Genomic DNA, 24,105 nt, shown 5'->3' on the forward strand with positions numbered 1-24,105 from the left:
ATTAACAGGAACAGGGCTCCACCATGTGTAATGGTGACTTGGGAAGATAAATGCCATCACTCCAAACGTCCATGCCTTCCTCCTTCTTCCCCCACTTTGTATACTGAGCATGATGTCATGTGGTCTGAGATAGCCCTTTGGTCAGTGTGGGTCACCTGTCTGGGCTGTGTCTCCTCCCAACCTCCCATGCATCCCCAATTTCCTCACCAGTGAGGCCATATGAAATGCAGAAAAGGCCTTGGCTCTGTAAACCATGCTTAGCAATAACAGAAACATCCCTACATTATCAGCCCTGTGTTCAGCACAAATCCAACACCCAGTCCCAAACCAGCCACTGTGAAGAAAGCTAACTCTGCACCAGCCAAAACCAGCACAGAGGTTCAACAAGGCCAAGGGCCAAGTCTTGCCCTTGGTAACAACAATCCCAGGCAGCACTACAGGAAAAGTTGCCTGGAGAAAAAGGACCTGGGGGTGCTGGTTGACAGCAGCTGAACATGAGGAATCGTGTGCTCAGGTGGCCAAGAAGGCAAATGGCATCCTGGCCTGGATCAGAAATAGTGCAGCCAGCACAACTAGGGAAGAGAAGAATCTCTTCTTGAATTAATTACAGTCATACAGGTAAACATGAGAGACTGCTATACTTAGTAATTACTAGTCAGGTTATATGCAGCATCTTACCTCTTTTTTACTTGTTTCTGAAGGAAAAATCTTGATTTCAGAATGCAGGGCATAATTTAAAAATGGATGAGCCTTGAAGTCCCCAGGAACAGCATGCAGTGCTGACTTCAACCCAATCCCTTGCACCAGCATGTAGTGCCAGGAGAGAGCAAGTGTGTAGGCATCTGAGCAGTGATGGGGGCTGTGCCTGTGGGCATTGATGGAACCAGCAGGTCAGGCACTCACAAAACAAGCAGGGTGTTGCATGTGGGAAGAAACATTGTGTCGCAGCACTTCTGACTTACTGGTTTTTGTTTTCCCATCAGCATGGCTGGCACATTGTCCTTGGACACAGTGAAGTGAAAGCTATTCCAACAGATTAATGAGTAGCTGGACTGTAAAACTAAGAATTCAGGAGCAGATAGAGCCACAGCCACCCAGTCAGTGTATGTTTCTTAAGCAGCTTGCACGATCGCATGTTTTGATAGATGAGCTGGGCTCTTGTAAGTGTCACCAAAGTTCATCAGCAAAGCCTTCATGTTCTCACTGTGTCCCTGCTGCTATGAATTCAAGAGTCACTCTCTCTGTTTCTCTTTGCACCTACAGTGCCACTGAGAGTAGTGGGTTTGGAGGGCAGCTTCCATGGAGATGGAAAAAGGGAAATAGCTTCCAGCTAGGGCTGTTGCTTTTGTCCCATGATGTTGAGGGCAACCACAGTGGGCTGCAAAAAAGGGTAGGGAAAAGCATGACAAAGGAATCAGAAAGACAGAGGCACTGAAAGAGTGAGGTTTCATCAGATGAGTGTTTACTCTTATTCTAGCACTTTTTCTGATTAAGGGGTGGGACTCTGAGCTGGGAGGCTTGGCTAGAAGATCAGAGCAGTCCACTTGCGGGAGGGCTTCGCACAGACAGCTTCCAGTGTGCTGGAGAGGACTTGTGGTACCAGCAACCCAGCTGCTCTGGGGGTGACTGAGTTCTTGGTGCAAGAAATCAGCAGTGGGAAGATTTGAAACAGACACACCGGTCAACATGAGCACAGCAGGCAAAGTAAGCAATAGTTTGTATTAGGAAAGTTTCTTCGCTGCAGCTGAGTAATGCATTTTTAAATGTGAATTCTTTGCAGGGACACTGTAAGTCCTGGTGGTATAGCACAGATTAGAGTTTAGGATGAAGCTGGTACAGAAGAGTTGCTTCTATTTTCAGGGTGCTGTAGTTTCCTAGGAAATGGTTGTTAACTCTTCAAGGCAATAGTTTATTTGAGGCAACAAAAGGTAACAGCACCAGAATAGATCAATGCATTTATCTGCTCTACAGATCAGCTTCTGAGATCCTACATTAGCTTTAATTTTTAGTTTATGTATACTTCTATTATCTTGTTTTCTAAAAAGAAGATAAGCTAATACTGTGTTAAATTTCAGGGTGAATTGTGCTGGCATTAGGGCAGTCATTAAATTTGAATATGCATATAACAAGTCTCAAACTTTAGTTAATAAATACCAGAGGTGAATTTCACATGCAATGCAATATTGAGCTGGAATTGAAATGAGTAGTTACATCATTGCTAGAAATTAGATAACAAGAGAGATGGAGGTATTGATACCAGTACATGTTCCTTCTTGCACTGCTGGCGAGATGCTAACAGACACCCAGGGGTTAAGGGACAAGCAACGCAAAATGGAAAACAACTGAATGCATGTGCCTTGCTAGAATGTGCCTTAAGATAGTTCCAGGATCATTTGCTGTTACTGCCAGCCATATTCACTATTCTAAAACCAAATGAGAAAGAAAAAAGAAATCTCTTTAACTTTGAAATACTGCAAGTGCAAAATTAATTGTAGCTTACTTGTAGGTAAATTCACCAAGTTCAGTCCTCTACTCAGCATTGGATGGAGCACAGTAAATGAAATGTTGTGATGTAGCTTAACTGCTTTGATTTTACTGCGTTTATCTTGGAATAACACGGGAGTTACAGTGCAATTCATGTAACCAAGCAGCATAGTCCTTGTGTCCTGTACAAGGGTGCGTTTCTACACCTGCCCTCTCCTGCCACAGTAACTCACACGGCTGGTAGAACCTAGGAGCAGAGAAAAAACCATTAAGGCAGTTTGTCTCAGCAGATGAAGGGGGTGACAGTGTGTTGTTGCTGCATCTGTGGGATCCTGCTGCAAACGGTAAAAGCTCACAGGGACTAAACAGATAGAACAATGCATAATTAACTAATGTCTAATTATAGGGAAGATTTGTTTGTTCTCGGCAATCCACACTTTTTGGCCACCTTTGTTCCTAGAAACACTACATGTGCTTTGCAAGTCATGAAATCATCACTGGATACAATATAAATATATGAACTGCCTTCTTTTTTTAAAGTAAGTTGGTGCCCTTTGAAATGTGACCTTTGACCACACTCGTGAATTTTTCACTAATCACATTTGCCTTGAAACATTAAATTTAAATTTACTGCAAATATCTCTTGAGGCAGTTTTTTCAAAGCATTGTGCCCATCCCACTTCTGTATCTAGCTGCTGAAAGTCTGCTCTTTTATTTCATACGTTTAGTATTTCCTAGTAATTATTTTCTTTGTTACCAATTTTCAGTTTGTGGATAATCAGACATTATTTCTACTTCTACTTCAAAAGCTTTGATACTAAAAATTCGTTTGTTGTTTTCCCCTGTGAATTGTGCAGCATACTGGTGTTAAGTTGTCCCAGTCACACGGGATAAATACGCATGTGTAAACTTCTTGCATCCTTGATTTGATTCCCCTCCATTTCCTTCTCAAGATAATGCCACTCGAACACTTGCAGGCAGTAGATTTCACAGAATGACTGAGGACTTTATAATGTGTCACCCAGGAAAATCGTATTTCAGGGACCGGGGTTGTTTAAAGACCTAGGATGAGATCTTTAAACACCTCCAAGGAGGAACAGCAATTATGGGGACAGAGAGATCCCACTGCTTTTGAATATACTCGGATTGAGCTTGCAGGGAGGAAATCTGTTTGAGAGCCTGGGATGTGTGTGGGCAATACTCTTCTCTTCCCTGAGGGCATTTTTCTCTCAGTGGCAGATGGTCAGAGGAGCCCTAAGACCTGTCATTACCAGGACAAAGCCTGAAGAGTTAGTGGACAAAAACTTCAGTCGCGGAGATGAAAAAAAAAACCTGTCTTGGATAGTTGGGTAGTAAATCCACCTGAGTTAGAGAACCCTTCTGAGAAGGAGGGTACCTTATGGTGGATAATACTGCACTTAAAGGGACTCCTCAAGATTATCTCTGTGTAGTCCTACATCAGCTTGCACAGGTGACCTTTCAGCCATCACCTCATGGCAGAACTTGGGCTCTACTAGAATGTTTATAAATCTGTACTAGGTTCTGAATTCCGTTTTTAGCAATTTTGTCAGTTCCCAACACAGGCAGTTCTAGGCAATACAGACTTTATCACAGCCTGATAAATGACATCATTTAGTGTGCCATCTTCAAGAAGAAACAAATACAGACAAGTAATCCAATACAGCAAAAGAAATTGACCAAGGAAGTTAGCAAAGGAGCAGTGAGAATTGGTAAGGTATCCTATTACCTAGGAGATTATTACACATGCAGCTGAAAACTTAATGTGACAGAAATATGAGCAAAGTCAGGCATGATCTTGGTGGGGGGGAAAAGTAGGCTTACACTGACCTTTGGTGTTGACTTTTTTTGTTGTTTGGTTTGGTTTTCTTCCCTGTAGCTTCCCTATCTTCTCCACAAATATGAGCAGGACTTTCACATGCAGAATGGATGTCTGTGTAGTGACTTGAAAAAGCAAGTGCCATTCCTGTTCTCTTTGCTCTGTTTGCAGGTTATTAAATGCAAGGCAGCAGTGCTGTGGGAAGCCAATAAACCATTCAGTATTGAGGAAGTGGAAGTGGCCCCACCAAAAGAACATGAAGTTCGCATAAAGGTATTGAAAATAAAATTTAAAACAACTCCTATGACTTTCAATCTATGTTGCTTTTAATCAGAATTAGTTCTATAAATTTTTAAAACCCAGTCAGAAAACATTCTACTAGAAAGTAGTTACAAATCAGTGAGCTCCTATGGAACCTGTTTAAAGTCCTTAATTTGATAATGAGGTTCTTTAAAAAAAAAAAAAAGTTTTTCAGGGCTGTATTTTTTGTTTACTGACATCTCTTTTTGTAATAGCCTGAAAAAATTACAGTACAAGGCAAAAATCAGAATTTCCTGTAGTGTGGAACAGGATAATTTCTTTTATTTTGTTTGAATCTGTGCTAGGAAATAGCTCATTATGCCTGGGAGCTTCCTTTTTTACCTGCATGTTGGCCTCAGTGGAATTCAGCAGCTGCCTTAATTTTTGACCAGTTTCAAGTGTTACAGACATGAGGAAAACCTTCCCATGGGGTTGACAAATCCATTTGTCAGAATAAAAGTTGTAAACATACCTGAATATTTCAAAAGAAATAGTGCTGTTGTAGCTGCAAGAAAAGGCAAAATGTCATATAAAACATTATGTAGCCTAATTTTTTTAATGTAACATGTCCAAATATTTTAAATATATACATAATACAATAATATAATTATTATGTATTATCTAGAATATAAGATCATTGTGTAATACATCATTTTTATAAAATGTCTATTATATATTGTCATATAATCTGATATAATAAACACACAATATACACAATATTTCTGTGTCTATAAATAATGTGATAGTTAACATGCATTTACACAATTTTACTATATTTATATAATATTACACACTTTTCAAGTATTTCTATATAAATATTAGGAATAATTTAATTTATTCTGTTCTCCCCATATAATTGTGTTGCTAGAACATTGGTTCTACAGAAAATCCATCCAACTCCCTATAGAGCTCAGTACTGCATAGCAAATATTCACAAAGTAGCTTTTTCCCTGTGGATTAATGACTAATAAATACCATGAAAATCTTCAATCACACAAGTAAATTTGTTTTACCTGTAGATTTATTGTATGTATATTGGATTTTGGAGAGAAACAAGTGGCTTCTCCAAATGCAGAATATCATTTCACTTCTGCACATGACCTGACATAGTTAAATGCAGAAATATTCTTCTTTCCTGTGAATCAGATCATGGCCACTGGGATCTGCCGCTCTGATGACCATGTGGTATCTGGTGCACTGGTTATGCCTTTTCCAATAATTCTTGGGCATGAAGCAGCTGGTGTTGTGGAGAGTGTTGGGCAGGGAGTGACTTCAGTCCAACCAGGTATGAAACAACAGTGAAAACAAACCCTGTGCTGAGTTTCCAGACTCTTCCTTAAGTCAAAGATTATTATATTCATGAGTACTTTTACTGCACGGAAAAATATTCCAATTTCAATTTTTTCAACGATACCTCAAAGGATATAAACCTACTGTTTACGCTTTTCTGTGTCCCCAATATTGATTTACTTTCAGAATTTTCTACTCAATTTCTTTTGGTTTTGGCAAAAACATCTGCAGCTTGCTTTCCACCTACTTGGTGCTTTTCCTGTCATGAGACTAAGAACATGCAGTCTTTGCTGTTGTTCATATGATATCAGGCATTAGCTGAAGTTCTCTGAACACAGTTTATACAGCTCACCTTTCTCAAGAATAAGGCAAACAAAGCACCAGATGACAAACATGTCAAAGCACCTTTTAATTCTCCTAAAAGCTAAATAATCCATTGATTTCAGTTGACCGGAACTTAGGTCTTACCTCACTTTAAAAGCATCAGGGAACAACTGGATGCCCACTCTGCTGCAGACTTTGCATGTGGGCAGCACCAGTGCAGGTGAGGCAGCACTGCTCCCTGAGGGCTGGATTGCTCTGAGGACACTCATCTGGACCAGCTGCTCCTCTCCCTACATTCTCTTTGAACCACAGTGCGTGGATAGTCAGTGAAAGATGACAATTTTCAGCCAACTGCTGCAAGATGAGATGGGATTCCTCTACACTTTTATAGGACTGAAGAAGTTCAAACAAGGGCTAATTTATTAAGAGAAAATCTGCAGTGAAAATAATCTACACAGAATCACTCAATTTCCAGGCAGTTTGTTATGATACCTGAGTATCCCACTTTTAACACCTCTGTATTTCCAGTGTCTTTGCCCATACTGACAAGTATGAAGTCTGTCCAAAGCAGGTTGGTGTGTATAACAGAAAATTTTATTAGAGAATTCTGCTTTAACTCTAAACAAATATGCATATTTCAAATTTCAGTGACAGCTCTAGCTGCTTTTTCTCTTATGTCTGGGTTCATAAATCTCTCTGTTGCCTAATTCTAGCTGCCCCATGTTTCCAGGTGAGCTGAAATAGCTGACCTGAACACATACATGCACAAAATCACATTTCTCAGATGTTGCTTAATTTACACTTCCAAGTTCTGAAAAAAAGGTTTCAACTTGTGCAATGTTTCTTTAGCAAAATCATTATTAAGCCCATATCACAGTTCTAAGTTTAATCAGGGTCAAGGTAGTGGGGGGATTTAATGTTCTGTAGGTATTTTTCAGTTTTTGGTGGAAATCAAAAAATTTCCCTTGACTTTCAATGTGTCAAGGATTAGCCACATTTTAGAACGGACAAATCATAAACTGATATGTATTAGGAAATACCTGTTTAGAGATTATTAGATATTTACCATGTACCATTGCTGTGGAAATTGCGTAGGAGTAAAAAATTGCACTGGGAAACTATGTGCTACTTTGTTAATCACATAATTGTGCTAAAGAATTAGAGATGCTGGCTTAGACTGTGTGTGCCACTGCTTCTCAGACAAATATTTTACCTGCCTATTACTCAATGCAACAGTAATAGGATTGCTATATAGCAAAGGTGCTCAAAAAGACTGGCAAAATAATGCTTAATTCCCCATTCTTTGTATGCATAGGTTACAGCCCTGTTATCTTGGCACTGCAATCTGCTGTCTAGTGGATGTCAATTTTTATCTCTGTTGCTTTACTGAAAGAAGGTGTATTACTACCTTCTTTTTACACAGAAGGTGCATTAAACTGCTGAGTAAGTACTTCAGAAGTGTCAGTAAATAACATGGTTTTGTGACACAGGTCTAACTCATTTCTTTGGAAAGACACCAGAAATTTTGCATATCAAAATTAGTTGTCATAACATTGCCTTAATTATGTCTTTTATATAAAACACAGAGAGATGGTTCATCTTACAAATGCAGCAGAAGGAAATAAAACCTAGTGCATATTTTCCTGGGGATTAAATACATTTGCTTCATGTTTTTACCTGCATGCTTCTTGTTTACCTTTTTTAATCCTCTGTCATTACTGTTTTATTTCTAGGAGACAAGGTTATTCCACTCTTTGTTCCACAGTGTGGGGAGTGCAAGAGCTGCTTAAGCACCAAGGGTAACCTGTGCAGTGAAACTGAGTAAGTTTTGCTGGATTACTTACAACCCTAATTTGATTTGACTTTATCCAAAACTGAGTACAAAGAACAAATTTCACTTGCCATTGTTTCTGGTCATCTTTCAAACAGCCTTGGTACACGTGCTGGATTAATGCCTGATGGCACCACCAGATTTACTTGTAAAGGAAAAGCAGTTTACTGTTTTCTTGGTACAAGTACCTTCACTGAATACACAGTAGTGCATGAATCTGCTGTGGCCAAAATTGATCCTGCTGCTCCTCTGGAAAAAGTTTGTCTAATTGGCTGTGGATTTTCCACTGGCTATGGGGCTGCTCTGCAGACTGCCAAGGTAAATATGGTGGTGGGTGTTTCTGATATTTTATGGTGTCTGTTCAAGATTGTGTAGCCTGCAAGTGGGTTGCCAGCATAGCAGCCAGGAGGCATAGACTGTTTAGTTCAGTGTGGAAATAAGATACTAGTTCTTTGCCTACTTCAGATTCTGTCTCTAGAGTACTCAGAAGTCTTCACTTCAAAATCCAGTAAAATTGTTTACTACAATCTATACTGTTTTCCCTCATAGCTTTATCACCCCTAGAAAAATGTTACAACAGAGTTCATTTTTTAATTGTAACTGAAGTCTAGGAATACACAGAGGCCTAGATGGGCAACACTCACAATTGTAGCAAAATATGAATGTGAGTTTTAGAGCCGGCACCATCTCCAATTGAGTGACCCTACAGATCTTAACATCACTGGAATATAAAGCATCATTTAAAAAATGTGTGTTTAAACCTGAAGCTGAGACATATAAGGAAAACCTGGTCTCAGAAATGTATTTTAGGGACAATAACTCTTAGTCAACATGTAGCATTGTAACTGTACAGATGGCTACTGCACTAGCAGGTATGCATGTACAAATTCCTTCTCAGCAGGTAAACTCTAAATTGCAAGAAGTGGCTTAAGTGAAATCATGTTGATAATGAGGAAATGCATGGTGCCTTCCCTAGCCTGTAACAATATGCCATGTTTACATGGTTGTTATTATAGGTGGAACCAGGCTCCACCTGTGCCATCTTCGGCCTCGGAGGCGTTGGCCTCTCTGTTGTCATGGGCTGCAAGGTGGCTGGAGCTTCCCGCATCATTGCCGTGGATATCAATAGTGACAAGTTTGCCAAGGCCAAGCAGCTGGGAGCCACCGACTGCATCAACCCTAAAGATTTCCATAAGCCCATTCACGAAGTGTTGATTGAAATGACCGGCGGGGGTGTGGACTACTCCTTCGAGGTCATCGGCCGTACAGATACCATGGTATGTAACCAAAAGATGGGGTGACAGGAGGCATTAGCTCGTCAGCACTGTCTTCACCAGGCCACCAAGCACCGAGGAGGAGGAGCTGGGAGCCACTGGCAGAGTACCAAGCTGACTTCAAACCTGTTAAGTCCAGCTATCAGCCACTGAGATGCAGGGGCAGAAGCATGCTCAGAAATTTAGGAAAGGGAACTTCACTGTAGTGCCCTGGCCAAACCAGGGTGGCTACATTTCACACAGCCCATTATCTGCTCTCCAGAAATGGGTTATCACTAATAGTTTAGACAAAATGGGCTAAGATATACTTAACCAGTGAGAGTAGATACAGTGGTGTGAGCAGATACAATGGACAATTTTTATGTGGTTTCAGTTACAAAAACTGAATTGCAAGCAGAGCCCTGAGAGGAGGACATGGAGTTCAAACTTCTGTGGCCCAAGGACAAATCTTGCCTGACTCTGGGTGTCTCTCTGTTTCTAATGCAGACTGCAGCCTTAGCCTGTTGCCAGTGTAACTATGGAGTCAGTGTGATTGTGGGAGTGCCCCCTGCAGCACAAAAAATCACTTTTGATCCCATGCTCCTCTTCACTGGTCGCAGCTGGAAAGGCTCCGTCTTTGGAGGTAAGGACGTGATTTAACTGTCTTGGGAAACTTGTAAATCATCTTGAATGAAACATGATATATCAAATTAATTGCTTAGGCTGTCTTATTAGAAGTAATTGTATTGGTACTGATGTATTGATGGCTATTTTGCTGACAAAGAAGTTGAAAAGGAATTAATTAGGGGAACTGTTAGTGAATGGCAAGAGAAGGAAGGAAAAAAACAGAAAAGGAGGGAGGGGGAAGAAAGGGAGGAAAAGAAGAGACAGAGAAAGAAAGACATAAAAAGGCAGAAAATAGAGAAAAAGAGGGAGGAAAGAAGAAAGAAGAAGGGAAAATGAGAAAAAAGGGAGAGAAGCAAAAGAGCAAAAGAAAATGAGGGGGAGGGGAGGGAGGAGGATGGATGAAAATAAAGATGAAGAAAAAAGATAAGGAGAGAGATAAGAGGAGATAAAGGACAGAAGATAAAGGGGAAAATAAAGAAAATCATAAAGAGGAAGAGAGGACAGAGGGAAGGGAGAAAAAGAGCAAGTGCAAAAAGGAGAATAAGAGGAATAGAAAGACAGGGAGAGACAGCAGGAGAGATGGAGAATCAGGACTAAAGGACATCAGGGCTTATACTCAACTGATTTCCAGAGAGGTCAGACCCCAGTTTAGCCCCTGGCCAGCTGCCAACAGTCCCTTCCCATTTTTTCTCTTTTTGGAGCTCTCTCAGCACTCCTACACTCAGCTAGTCCTAGCTCAGTCAACACAAAGGCCACAGAAAACTTATTTCCAAAAACAGGTTTTCTCACTCATAACCAGTTCCTCCCATGTATTCAAAAGACACCTGAATAAAATAGCAGAGACCAACCAGGTTCCTCTGGAAGGGCATCCTACTATTTATGACAGCTTTATCTAGTGGTGCTTGTCAGAAAAGAGAGACACATCCACCACCCACTCCCCAATGTTGAGCAGACAATCAAGTTTCAACTTATCAACATGGATGTCAGCACTCTGGCATTTGTATGAAATGTAATTAAGTTGAAACAGTATTTAATGTGGGGGAAAGTTTGGATTCTGCAAAGACTGACATTTGTACTAGTATTCTGCTAGGTTTGTCATATGTAGAATAGCTGCACTTTGTCCTATGTTTCCTGCTGGCACACTGTGTTAGAAAGGTAAAGCCACGCTGCCACATTTCATCCTATTAGACTGCAACAGAAAGTTTATCTAAAAATTTAAGCTGCCCTGGGTTTTATGTATTTTCAGAAGCATTTTAATTTCATTATGCATTTTCTGTATGTTTTTTTTCAGGCTGGAAGAGTAAAGATGCAGTTCCCAAACTGGTTGCTGATTACATGAAGAAAACATTTGTTCTGGATCCCTTAATAACCCACACACTACCTTGGACAAAGATCAATGAAGGATTTGATCTTCTAAGGACAGGAAAGAGGTAAACGTTGTTTCATTGTAAAGGTTCTGTATAAATAACCTAAAGGAGATGTATGGTAAGACAAAGTCTGACTTCACAGCAGAGAATGGGGAAGGTAGCCCAGCATGCCCCTTAATGCCTCCCAGTGTTCCCATGGGTTGCACCTGGAGTAATAAAGCCAGCAAACCTTCAGCTCGTGAAATGCAGGGGGCCCTTGCAGAGGAACTTTCAGATTCTAAGTTTGGGCAGAGACACTGGATGTCAGAGGGAGAAAAGACTACACAATTAAGGAAGTCCCTTCCCGGTACCCATTGGAAAAAAGCACACAACCAAGTGAACATGGGAGTGCCAAGTTGTTGAATGCCAAGGGTTAACTACATCATATTCCAAGAAACATTTCAGGATGAGAAGCAGGAACACAGAAACAGAAATAGCCTATTCCTCTTGTGAATTAGGGAATAAAGTCCCAGTCCAATTGGTCCTAAAGTCACTGGGTACTTTACCTTGAACTTCAGAGCTTTTTAAAAAGGAAAGTCCTTGGTATGCATCTACATTGCAAAATCAGAATTTAGCTCTTGTGCTTTCCTCAAATATTGTGAAAGTTCAGCTCAGACTATTTTCACAGGGTATTGAAATTGGAAATATTTTTTGACAAAAACATTTGACAAGATTCACCACAGGAATTGAATATTGTCCTTGGCAGAAGTAGGAAAAACATTTGTATATCTTAGTATGTGTGGGGACTACGTTTTTTGAAAGTTCTAAGTGTTTATAACTTACAATGTCTGGAGAATTATATTCATGTTTTCTTTTCATTGAAATTTGCTAGCAGTTATTTTAGACGTTACTCACTCTGAATATAAAAAACAAGTAACAGAAGAATTTTAGCCCCTGAGGTTTGTTCTCAGGTTCTAACAATGCAGCATGCACTTCCTTTTTTGATTGTCCTTATTTTACACAGGCCATAAACGTTCATTTTAGTTCTTAGTATAACAAATAGGAAAGTGGTGAGGACAGAAGTGTCAGCAGCTTTGCTAGAATACTGGTAGTCAGCCTGAAGATGTAGGCATGTTGCAGCTGATCATTTTTACAGAGTGTAATACTTCAGTGTTTCCGCGCAGAATAAGCTGTACCCGTTACCCTGTAAGTGGAAAGATGTGTCTAAGCCCCTCTCTGAGGAACTTCTCAGGCTGTAGCTGGTAATTAATTACCAGAAGCTCTAGGCTTCATCAGTGACTGCTTTGCAGTCTTCTGTGAATTTTGTTCTCTACATCTGCAGCAAAGTTTGGGCATCCGCTCTGTCATTTTGCTGCAAGCTGGGGCAGAGGCAGGCAGGGAGGGAGTAACTGTTTGAAAGCAGTAGCGCAGATTATCAGAGAAAACAGCAGTGTTTTGCTGATGTCAGCCCAGGGGATTTTCTAATTACTAACTTATCATTTTGTATTGCAGCATCCGCAGTGTCCTGACGTTTTAAGATTCCCAGACGTTAAGCAGCAGATGACTCAGCACCAGTATGAACTTCATCACCCTCCAATACAACTTATATGAAACCAAGAGATTCCTGAAAGATCTACCAGTACTCTTGAATAAAAGGATCAAGCTCAAACCCCACATTTCAAGCAGAGAATTTATAAATTAAACCATCTTTTTCCTTCTACCTCTTTCTCCTCATTCTTGTTTTAAATCCTTTCTATTGTGCTGCAATTTTTTTTAATAGCCAGTTATGAATTACAGGACTTGCTCCTGTCACAGGTGTTTTAAAAACACCTGTTGGATTTTTAAAAATTACTTATAATATACAATCTTTTAATAAAATAAAAAGTAATGAAAGTGTTTCTTTAGGCTTCCATAACACTGCAAGCTTAACAAATTTGTACATGTAGTTCAGCATAGTAAAACTATAGGTTAGAACTGTGAATCCATCCTGAATGACTGTATTATTCCAGTGCCTAATAAGCAAGGAATGATATAGCAGAAATTAAAATTTATGGTGACCATGTGTTTGAATTAATAATTTAAGTAAATCATAGACTGAGGTACTGGAGAACATCTCCATTTCAGATACTCCCATGTCTCCATGGAGTATTTTACCAGATTAACACTCCCAAACATTTTATGTAAAACTGGTGTGTTGTTATTCTGTGTTGGGGTTTGTATTTGGGGTTTTGTGGGTTTTTTTTTACCTTTATACCTCTTTCTTGGGGTTGTTTTATTTGTTGATCAGTGTTGATCAGGTTTTAGACCTTTGGCCAGTTTATACAGGTGCCTCTCATGTTTGGGAAGCAGTGTGAAGAAATACCAATGTGCATCAAGTATTGTTTTTTGTTTCCATTATACAAAGGGGAGGCTTCTTAACTTCTTAAGTATGAATACAGAATAAATGGGAAGAAACAGGTGACAGGTAACAGTTTGCAACAACTCAAACATAAAGCATCTTACTGTTTTCTGATTTTGCAATTCAGAAACAGGAACAGAGGCTATTTGTATCTTGGCAGATATGGTCACCATTGACATATCTTTAGCACGCACTAATCAGAGCTTGCAGGCATTCACACGCATGGCAGCTGAGTAAAAGAGCCTGTGAAGCAAGGAGACTCTGCTACTGATGACATACCTGTTTGTGTCAGCAGAAAGAGTCTTTGAGTGGCACAGCTAGTTTAATGTTTTGAGGAGAAGAAATTACAGTTTAACAGATGAAGATCCTTAAACACGTCTACAAACTAAATTTACATAACAACTGAGAGCTGAACTTCAGTCGAATTTACACAAGAATTGAGAGCTGAACTTCAGTTGTCAGTGTAAAAGAGCTAAAGTACAACAAACTTCACTTCTATCCTCTTCAGGATGATGCAGAGCCCATTTTTGTGGTTGTCATCTGCCAAGAATAGTATGTTACTATCTTTAATAGGATAGTTGCTGGAGTCCAAAATAATAAACCCATTAAATCATTCTTATTAGGGATATTTTATAAGGCAGCCATCTAGATCAGTCTTCACATGGAGGAATGAAGTGTATTCTGACTGGGAAACAACAAAAAGTTCATACTTTCCCAGAGTATTTTGCCCTGCAGACCCTCGTCAGCACTCAGCTGAAGATGAATTTGTTTGTGTGATTCTATAGCTTGGACAGAAGGTTTCTGACAGCCCTTTCTAATGACTCTGGCTCTGAGGTACTCCAGGGGGGTCCAGGAGCTCTGGACAGCTCTGGACAGCTCATGCACAAATTCTGTGTAAGCCTCCATTTAGGAGCTTTCCTGGGAGCTAATAGAGACCACATGCCCCATCAGAGCACCAACTGTCCACTAGCACATGATGACACCATGAAAAATCCACAAAAGACATGAAAAATCCAGTAATTTCCCAAGAAACAATCTAACTACCAGCCAAAGCTCAAATGGTGTTTCCTCAGACCTTAGAATATGGCAGTGTTTAACTGAACATCACTTGGCTTTGCATACAACCGAGCACTCCCATGTTTCTGCTCTCCCACCACATCCCACCCACCCAGACACACCCCCAGGAAATGGCACATGCTCCAGTGGGCAGCTCTATTTTCGAATGCTTTTAAGATCATGCTCCCTAACAGTGCATCAAAGCCAAATGATCATTCCCAAGCAACATAATTCCCTCCAATGCTTCCAGGTTATCAGATGGAGACCACAGATCCCAGTAAAAAAAACAAATGTGCTACACAGATACTTGGGAGACAACAAGCCCATGTTTTGTTCAGGGATTATCACATCTTTGGACAAGTGAAAAAAATTGCTCTTGATAAGTGATTTTTTTTTTCTCTAACAAGATACATAAATCATACTGGAAGTCATGATAGATTTATTTAGTTTTAATGCAGCAGGTTGACCAGGCTGAATATTGAAAATCTTTAAAACTTCATTCTAAAACTCCTTATGCCTGTGAAATTATATATCATCATAATGGTTCATGGTCTGATTGAGGCTACCAGAGGTGTGCAAACAAATGTATGAAAAAGCAGAAATTTCTTGGAAAAAACTGCTAAACATCCCTGTGCATCTGAAATACAGATAAAAATGATCCACAATGTATGTCTGCTCTAGAGCCAGCTGCTCACCTCCAAGACAGGAGTATGTCATCACCTAGAGGTTGGGTTGATCAGCAGGGCTCGGGAACTGAATGCCAAGCAGCACTTCCATGTGGCTGGGACCACTGTCACACCACAGGGCTGCCATGCTCTGTGCAAGAGCTCAGACAGCTGCTGGGGCAGGATAGGGCAGCTGGGCTGCACCTCTGAAGCTGGAGATGGGTTCAGGGACCTTGAGAGCTGGGGCCTTGGCCTGCCAACTCTGAGTCCTGTAGCTGCTACCAACCTTCCTCCTCAGATCATGAAACAGGGTTGGGACATTGAGTAGCAAGCACCAACACAAACCTCTGCGGGCAGTCCACTGAGCACATAAACATGGGGCTGACATCTTGCCAAACACAGAAGCAGTTCCCAAACACACATGGTGCTCATCTTAGCCTGGTCCTCCAACAGGCTCTTGCTCATCCTATCACCCCAATACATCACCTTGCCCAGGGCCTCAGCAGAAAGCAGCTCTGGGGGAACATAAAGAGCCCAGAGGGTGTGAACACACAAACCTGGTTACACAGGAGTGATGCAAATGTGTCCTTGGGGGGAAAAAAAAAAAAAAAAAAAAATCCTTTCTTGACAGACTCTCCCCTTACTGCTCTGGTGAAAATGGCAGCAATAACACAGACAGTAAAAGCCTCAACCCAGGAGGACATGTGGGTTTGTCCACCACACCACATTTTCACTGCCATTTCTTATGTTTTCATGTGTTTTTTAAAAAATTTAACCTCTTTGCAAATATTGTGGTGTGAATGGCCACCAGGTCAAATGCTCCAACCTGGCAAAAGGGGACGCCAAAGGAAGCCCCAGCGTTTCAGCAAATCTCCCTCCACACCTGCCAGAAGCAACTGGAGGGGGAAAAAAAAAATCTTTCTGAGCACTCTGTGCCTTTAAGGCAGAGAGGGCAGGGAATGACCCAAGGTCAGAGTCACGGATAAAAGCTTCCCTGGAGGACTTCTGCCCCCATCCATCTCCCTGCCGCTATCCAGCTCCGCCCCTCAGCACTCCCTGAGCTCCTCGGCATCCAGCATCCGCACAGATTAAGCAGCGCTCTCCAGCGACGGTGCCGCACCGGGACTGCTCCCGCTCCACGCCTGGGGGATTCTGCAATACGCCGAGGCAACAGCTTCCCTCCTGCCTGTGACAGCGACAGACACAGCCCTGCTAAGACCACATGGCCACTGCGGGAAAAGTAAGGACATCGCATTTCCCATCCTTCTTCCGGAGGTGCCCTGCTCCTGGTGACATCCGCTGCAAAAGCCTCAGCCTGCACACCACTCGGCGTGCCCTCCTCTCTCCTCTGACCTCACTCCCCCACCTCTTCCAAACCCCTGCGAATTTCACCAGATTCTGCTTTCGGACAACTGCACGTGTCCAGACCTGCGTTAGGTAGTGCATTCCCCCTCTGTCCTGCCCACCCGCTCAGGAGACAAAATATGGAATTGTGCTGCTCTGAAAAGCATCCACCTGCTCAATCCCACTCTGTGCTCCTGCTCTGGCAGCAAACGCAGCTCTTCAGCGGTGCCCTCTTCAGCCACCCATCTCCTGCCCTCAGCCTTGTCCATGGCAATACCCTTTTCAAGCTGCAAGCTCCATTTTGCTGATGCCAAACTGCTTTGAGTTGATCCAGAAGGGTTTGAGTGATGTCACACTCAAAACATCCTTTTGGCAAGGAGAGAAATTATTCAGTTGGCAGTCAGGCTGGGACTGTTTTGTAAGCTCTTTTTAGGTAGCTTCAGCCCACTGAAACTGTTCTGTCCTGCTTGCCTTAAGCTGCAGAAGTGCTCATGTTGCTGTCACATCTGTCCCGTACACCAGATAAACCAGTCACTTCATTTTGCAATTCACACGAAGCCAGTGTTTAGTGAATATTGTTTGGCTTCACATACAGCTGAGCAGTCCAATGTTTCTGCTCTCCCAGCACATCCCACCCAACCAGCAACCCCCAGAAAACAGCACAGGACAGTTGTGTAGCTCTAGAAATGTGTGCTGCGTTGTGCAGAGACACATGTTGTGCAGCTCTGGCTTTGATGATTATAGGACAATTGTCTTGGCCTTTTGCCAAAGGTAAACCTTTCCCTGCAATGTATTCCTCTCGGCTGCTTCCAGGTTATCAGGTGCAGGGCTGCTGTTGCCTGGGCCCCGGGAAAACCACTCTCTATTGAGGAGGTGGAAGTTGCCCCTCCAAAGGCAGGAGAAGTCCGGATCAAGGTAAAAATACGTTTCAAAAATTTTTTCTCCCTTGTGGGAATTGCTCTTCTTGTGGCTGTACCTTGGGTATAACCAAGTGATCTATGTCCACCCATGAGTCTTAAATGTCCAGAGACATTCTGTGGAAAATCCTTCCACAAACTGAGATTAACAGAAGCTGGACTATTTCTAGAAATCACCATTTACTCTTTCCTCTCCAAACAGATTGTGGCCACCGGCATCTGTCTCTCAGATGATCACGTTATTAAAGGTTCCATGCCTAATGTGGAATTCCCAGTTATACCAGGCCATGAAGGAGCTGGGATTGTGGAAAGCACTGGAGAAGGAGTGACCGCTGTGAAACCAGGTAACCAACACACACTCAGATGCACACCCAGGATTCAGGCCTCAAAGCTCTGCCAAGCTCAGAAACTTCCCCCTGCTCCTGAGTCAGTGGTTAAAAAGCTGAGTGCACACTCATTGCACTGGACTCTCAGGTTGTAATCTTTGCCAAAAAGCCTCTGATTGTAATTTTACCTGGCAGATACCTGTCTTCCCAAACCAAGACACAGGTCCACTTTCCTGGTCTGATCCTCATGTAGACAAGTGGGGCCTGCAGCATTCATCCTCACAGAGAAAGCAGAGGGTTCATGGTAGGTTTGTGCCCTCAGAAGGCTCAGGACAGGTGATTCAACAGGCATTGAGGGCCTGCAGAGTTGCCTAACAGAGATCCACTTTGTTGCAGGAGACAAAGTGATCCCCCTTGCCATCCCTCAGTGTGGGGAATGCAGCTTCTGCCGGAATCCTGAATCCAACTTCTGCCAGAAGTTCCAGTGAGTTTCCGTTGCCTTCCCCTACACCCACATTGGATTGACTTTATGACAAATCTGACGGCCCCATTAGTGCTTTAGTAAATCAAATACAAATGTATATATGTCCCCATAGCTTCTGTGAACCACAACACCTGCTGCCAGACAAGACCAGCCGCTTCTCTTGCAAAGGGAAGCAGATCAACCACTTTGTGTGGATCAGCACCTTTGCAGAATACACCGTGGTCCCAGAGTACGCCGTTGCCAAGATAGATGCCGCAGCACCTCTGGACAAAGTCTGCCTGTTCGGCTGTGGGTTTTCCACAGGCTATGGGGCTGCCATTAATGCAGCCAAGGTTGGTATTTAGGCGTGTTTAGCACACCACAGCCACCCTCACAACCTCATCAATCCTGTGCAAAAGAAACCTCCCCACTTCCTCCTCCTCCTCTTCCCACTGGAGACTCACAGGGTCCCATTTGTGCAGGTAAAACCAGGCTCCACCTGTGCCGTCTTCGGCCTCGGAGGCGTTGGCCTCTCTGTTGTCATGGGCTGCAAGGCAGCTGGAGCTTCCCGCATCATTGCCGTGGACATCAACAGGGACAAGTTTGCCAAGGCCAAGCAGCTGGGAGCCACCGACTGCATCAACCCTCGAGACTTCCAGAAGCCCATCCAGGAGGTGCTCACTGAGATGACCGGGCAGGGCGTGGACTACTCCTTTGAGGTCGTCGGGCACCCGGACACCATGGTAGGTGACACTTCAGCACCTGTCCTCACTGCCAGGTCATCACAGGATCCTCTCAGGGCAAAATCCATCCCCATGGGAAACTCCACACCCGCTGCCAGCACTGCTGGATGCAGAAAGGCAGGCTGTTGGCTTGGGGATAAAACTGTACAAATCTTAAAAGAGGCCACAAGCTCTCCAGGTCTGCTCCCAAGGGGGGATGTGTATTTTCAGATCACCAGGGAGGAGCAGGAGATGGCACAAAAAGAGCATTCCCCTGAACAACTCATCAGGGCTTTCTCTAATTCTCCTCCCTGTCCCATCAGATTGCTTCCTTGGCTTCCTGCAATATGAACACTGGTGTCTGTGTGATGATTGGGGTATTGGATTCAAAGATTTCCATCGATCCCATGCTTCTGGTGACTGGACGTACATGGAAGGGGACTACGTTTGGAGGTAGTAACCTTAAGAATACAATCTAAATATTTCAGCTTTTCCATTCATGGTTGTTGACAAGTCAGAAATAGTAAAAAGAGGGTTTTCAAGTAGAAAACAACTAAAGAGCAGCACTGCGTTATCTGTACTGAAAATCAGCATGACACATGCAAATAAACCTCCACCTGTTTGACACAGTAACCCACTCATCCTAAAGAGCAGAAAATCTCTCACAGGAGTCTAGCACCAGCACTGGTTACTCAGTCCTGACCCTCACACTAACACTGCCTTACCAAAACAGCCTTTCTCTTGTTATTCATGCAGCTGATTTATCCTGTTTCTAGGCTGGAAGCCAAGAGAAAGTATCCCCAAATTAGTTTCCAGCTATTTGGAGAAGAAATTCGACCCAGATTTGCTGATCACGCACACGCTGCCATTCGCTAAAGTGAACGAGGGATTTGAGCTGTTACGTGCAGGAAAAAGGTGAGACCCTGACCAGCAGCAGTGAGGTTCAGCAACACCTCAACTCCTCCTCCTAAAATTCCAACAGGCAGAGCATGTAACACTGGCTTCCCAAAGAGCACCTGTGCCTCTTGGTGCTGCTCTGCTTTTGGGGAAGCAGGGCCTCACAGCTGAGCGGTGGCAAGACCTGCCCTAGCCCAAAGGGAAGAGCCCACGTTCGGCACAGGGAACCCTCCTGCTCATGGTTCAGCTCAGCACACATCCTGTGGCCTTATCCCCTGAGGGGTTCCCCTCAGCAGGGATTTGAAGGCTGCCCTGCTCCTGCACGCCTCATGCAGCTCAGTCAGGAAGAGGCTAGATGGCAAAGAAGTGGCCGGTCCCCAGGCACACCTGCCTGCCCCACTGCCTGCTCCTGAGCTGCAGCAAACCCTCCCTTCCCTTCCACTTTTCAGTATCCGCACTGTCCTGCTCTTCTGAAGGACGCAGCCAACCAAGCCGAGCACAGGGACCAGCGCAGCAGATGCTCTCCTGGCCCGGGCCCTTCCCAAGCAGCATCTCCTTGTAGGGCACAGGGAGATGAGAATGAGGAATTCAGCGGTGCTGGTGTTACTGCTGCTCCAGCTGTCCCTGAACAAGATGCAGAAGGATGTCTCTCCCAGGAAAGTGCTTTTACTAATAAAGGCGTTTAAACAAACTCATCTGACACAGTGCACTCAATCAAAAAGACTCCATGGCCATGGGACAATCGGTTGACAGCAGGAACACAGGTAGTGATTTCATTGATCTGTCTGTAACAAGGAATTATACTGGCAGGAATAGGCAGATCCATCAGCATGGCTCCAAGGGTGGTGTAAGCAAGAAAATATTGGGTTTTTTGACTGTGGGTTGATCTATTCAACACCTGGTCTACAGACATCTGACAGCATGAGCCTTTCTCAGAGGGGAAAAGGGGCTCTAGCACAGGAGCTAGCAGGGCTCTTTGAGGGAGCTTTAAACTAGGCTGGAAAGGGGAATGAGAAAATGCCCGGCTGGCCAGTGATGAACAGTGGCATTGTGTGCCCAAACCTGAGGAAAGGAGCACTAATGGGATCCCTCCATCTGCTTCACAAGTGTTGGCTACGAAGTACCACACGTGGAAATGTTTTTATACCAAGGAATGCCGCTTGAGGAACAAACAATGCTGACCTGGAAGCTTTTGCCCGGTGCCAGAGACTTGATTTTGTTGGCATAAGTGAAACTGCTGGGACAAGTCCTGTGACTGGTGTAGTGGTTTAGCATGAATGTGAAGGGGTTTTTTTTCTTAAGGAATTTATAGCATGGATTGATAGCTTGGCTGACGAATAGGAGTGTTTTCCACGCCTCTGGAGACCCTGGCTTAAATCAAAGGTCCCAGGCGATTCGGCCGTTTTCCTTTTCCGGCTGGCGAGGAATTAACGTGACCTTGTCAGAAGTTCAAGCTAGGCCCCCCGGGGCCAGGCCTTGGAGCAGGGGCCGCTGCCTGTGGGACAGCTGCCTGGGCCGGCAGTGTCCCCTTTGTCCCCCGGCTCCTCCCCCGGGGAGAGGAGGAGGATTGCAGACCGGCAGGGCTGGCCCTGCGCCACGGGCCGCGGCGGCCGTGCTCTTGGCTTGGCTGCCGTAGCCTCTGGTCCGAGGGAGGAGAAAATCTTGAGAATCTTTCTCCGGAGCTCCAGGGAGCTGATCCAAGTTTGAGTTGCTTTAGATATGACCAGGTGTGGAGGAGGGTTATCCATCAGCGTTCCTGAGCATGCTCCTTCTCCTCCCCCCCCCTCCCCACCTTCACCTGCGGCCTTGAAGTTCCAGGAGTCAGCTGGAGAGGAGGGGAAAAACAACCTCTGGGCAAAGACATTAACCCTTTTCCCTCCTCCACAGAAGTCAGAGTGATTTTAAATGTAGAGAAACAGTATGAGACAAAAGGCAACAAAAAGACTGATAAAGACTATTGGAAGAAAGGATGGAAAAAGTGGACATTTCTGACCAAACTTCTCCGGATGTGAATTATGGAGAAATAAACTATTTCTTGTAATATCATAATGCTGTTTGGAGGAATGCAAGTTCTAGCCAAAGGGTTGTGTGTACTGATAAAAATGAGATTTAACTGAGAATTTTAATAGAGTATGTCCCCCACTCCTGAGGAAAAATTAAGAGGTCTCAGCCTTTGAGACAAAAATAATTCTAGAGAGAAAGTGATTTTGAAGCCCTGGGTCCTGGGCATAAAAAGAGGTCTCTTGTTTCTTTTGAGATAAGGATGATTTTAGATACAGAAGAAGAGAATCCTTGCTTTATACTAAAAAAGCATTCTTAAAACAGTACCCCAAACATACAGAAGCCTATAAGCAGCTTGAAAAACTGTTATATGGGTAGGACTGCACAGAATCTGCAAAAATTCCAAGTAGTCGCAGATTTATGATGTTGAAAGCCACCAGACCTTTTCTTGTAGCATGTCTCCATAAACTAAAGAAGCTCCTCTCCTAAAGTGATGGAAAATTGTGTTTAAATAGTTGCAGCTGACTGAAAATCATAGTTTTCTCTCTGTGTTGAGTGAAAAAGTGAACAGTTTGTAGTAGACAAGTGTCCCTCTGATCTTTTTCAGCCTTCTGATGTTTGCATTTTTGTAGTAGAGTTTTTTATAGATTTTTATGTCAACAAAAGTAATGTGTTGTAAACTGTTCTTCCTGTTTACATTCCTCTCTGGAGGAGGGACAATTGATAAATTCTAGTTTGACCAGTGTAATTAAAAGAGGTGTCAACCTCATTTGTCCAGTCCCTGGTCAATGTCCAGAATCTCTATAAATCGAGGTCGAGAAATAAACTTCCCCTCTTTTTTGCCCAGACTCGTGACTGCGTGCGTGTCCTTCATTTCATACCCTCTAGAAACAGAGGAGAAGGTGTTTGAATGTCTCATTTTTCTTTTTCTCTTTTCTTAGTGTACATTAATAAAATCTATCTGTTTTTACTTTTAAGTTGAGCCTGTTTCACCTTTTTCTCCCAATTCAGCAAACATAAAACCACCACGTAAATGGTGCATTGGCCGAGAAATCAAACCAAAACCACTACGCTGGTGTGCCCTGTTGGATGGTTACAGGCTCTTCAGGAGGGAAGGGCAGGGCAGAAGAGGCCAGGGGGTGGCACTGTATGTAACAGAAGGGTTGGAATGTATGGAGCTGTAATGGCACAGTTGAGAGGCTCTGGGTGAGAATCAAGGGGCAAACAAATAATGGAGATGTCACCATGAGTATCTACTATAGACCTCTCACTTTGCCATTTACTATTCTCTCCTAATTTTTCCTTCTTTGATTCAGATTCGTTCTCTTTACATCCTGATCTTAGTCTGGAGGCTTTTCTCCTCGTCCAGTTTAGATCTTGGAACAACCTCAGAGAAATCTACAGACCATAATGGGAGAGACACATTACACGTGCATTTCTGTTTCATCACATATAACTGTGGGTGCTAGAGGTGCTATGCCTAGGCTATCAGAAATCATAAATTAAAAATTTTCTCCTTACATTGCAGAGGGAAATTCTGTAGGACATACGATGATCACAGCTGGTCTGACAAAGTAATTCATTCTAAGCACACACACAAAAAAAAAACCAAAACAACAAAGGCAGCAAGGCTATGATCCTAATGGTTGCCCCCCAAGCTGAGATATTCCATCAGTCTATGGCAGCGTGGACTCAAAATCAGCAGCTGCTGTAACAGTCCTGTTCTCTATTTTAACAATTTTTCCCCCTCAAACTTTCTCCTTAATCTGGGTGAACTGAATCAATTCTTCTTTTTAGTAGACTTTTTTAGGGTTATTTTTTTTTTATCCCTGCTAGGTACAATATATTTGGGTGGATCTAACTCCCACTTTCCTTACATCATTTTCCTAATTCTGCTATCATTTTCTACAAGCTACACAATATTTCTGTTCTAACAGAAAGTAAAGCAGGAAGGCATCTTATAGAATAGTGAATTAGCAACACTCCTAACAAATGCAAAGCCATATCAGCTAGGATATGATCTG

General features: G+C 43.0%; 2 protein-coding genes across 2 annotated transcripts; both read left to right on the forward strand.

The window, feature by feature from the left end:
- The first annotated feature begins 1,555 nt into the window (after positions 1 to 1,555).
- Positions 1,556 to 13,012, forward strand: LOC136291348 (alcohol dehydrogenase 1). The gene is made up of 9 exons (XM_066186325.1): positions 1,556 to 1,704; positions 4,493 to 4,594; positions 5,768 to 5,906; positions 7,969 to 8,056; positions 8,165 to 8,384; positions 9,083 to 9,343; positions 9,827 to 9,962; positions 11,238 to 11,376; positions 12,805 to 13,012. Exons 1-9 carry the CDS (start codon positions 1,687 to 1,689, stop codon positions 12,827 to 12,829), a joined length of 1,128 nt encoding a protein of 375 aa, XP_066042422.1. The 5' UTR covers positions 1,556 to 1,686; the 3' UTR covers positions 12,830 to 13,012.
- A 3,390-nt stretch (positions 13,013 to 16,402) lies between these two features.
- On the forward strand, positions 16,403 to 22,236 carry LOC136291349 (alcohol dehydrogenase 1-like). Its single transcript, XM_066186326.1, has 9 exons — positions 16,403 to 16,651; positions 17,569 to 17,670; positions 17,875 to 18,016; positions 18,395 to 18,482; positions 18,595 to 18,814; positions 18,944 to 19,204; positions 19,507 to 19,636; positions 19,960 to 20,098; positions 20,530 to 22,236. Exons 1-9 carry the CDS (start codon positions 16,634 to 16,636, stop codon positions 20,552 to 20,554), a joined length of 1,125 nt encoding a protein of 374 aa, XP_066042423.1. The 5' UTR covers positions 16,403 to 16,633; the 3' UTR covers positions 20,555 to 22,236.
- The last annotated feature ends 1,869 nt before the right edge of the window (positions 22,237 to 24,105 follow it).

This window comes from Chamaea fasciata, unplaced genomic scaffold (assembly GCF_029207755.1).
Source record: "Chamaea fasciata isolate MVZ Bird 193981 ecotype frontalis unplaced genomic scaffold, bChaFas1.0.hap1 SCAF_6, whole genome shotgun sequence".
NCBI classification, from domain to species: Eukaryota; Metazoa; Chordata; class Aves; order Passeriformes; family Sylviidae; genus Chamaea; species Chamaea fasciata.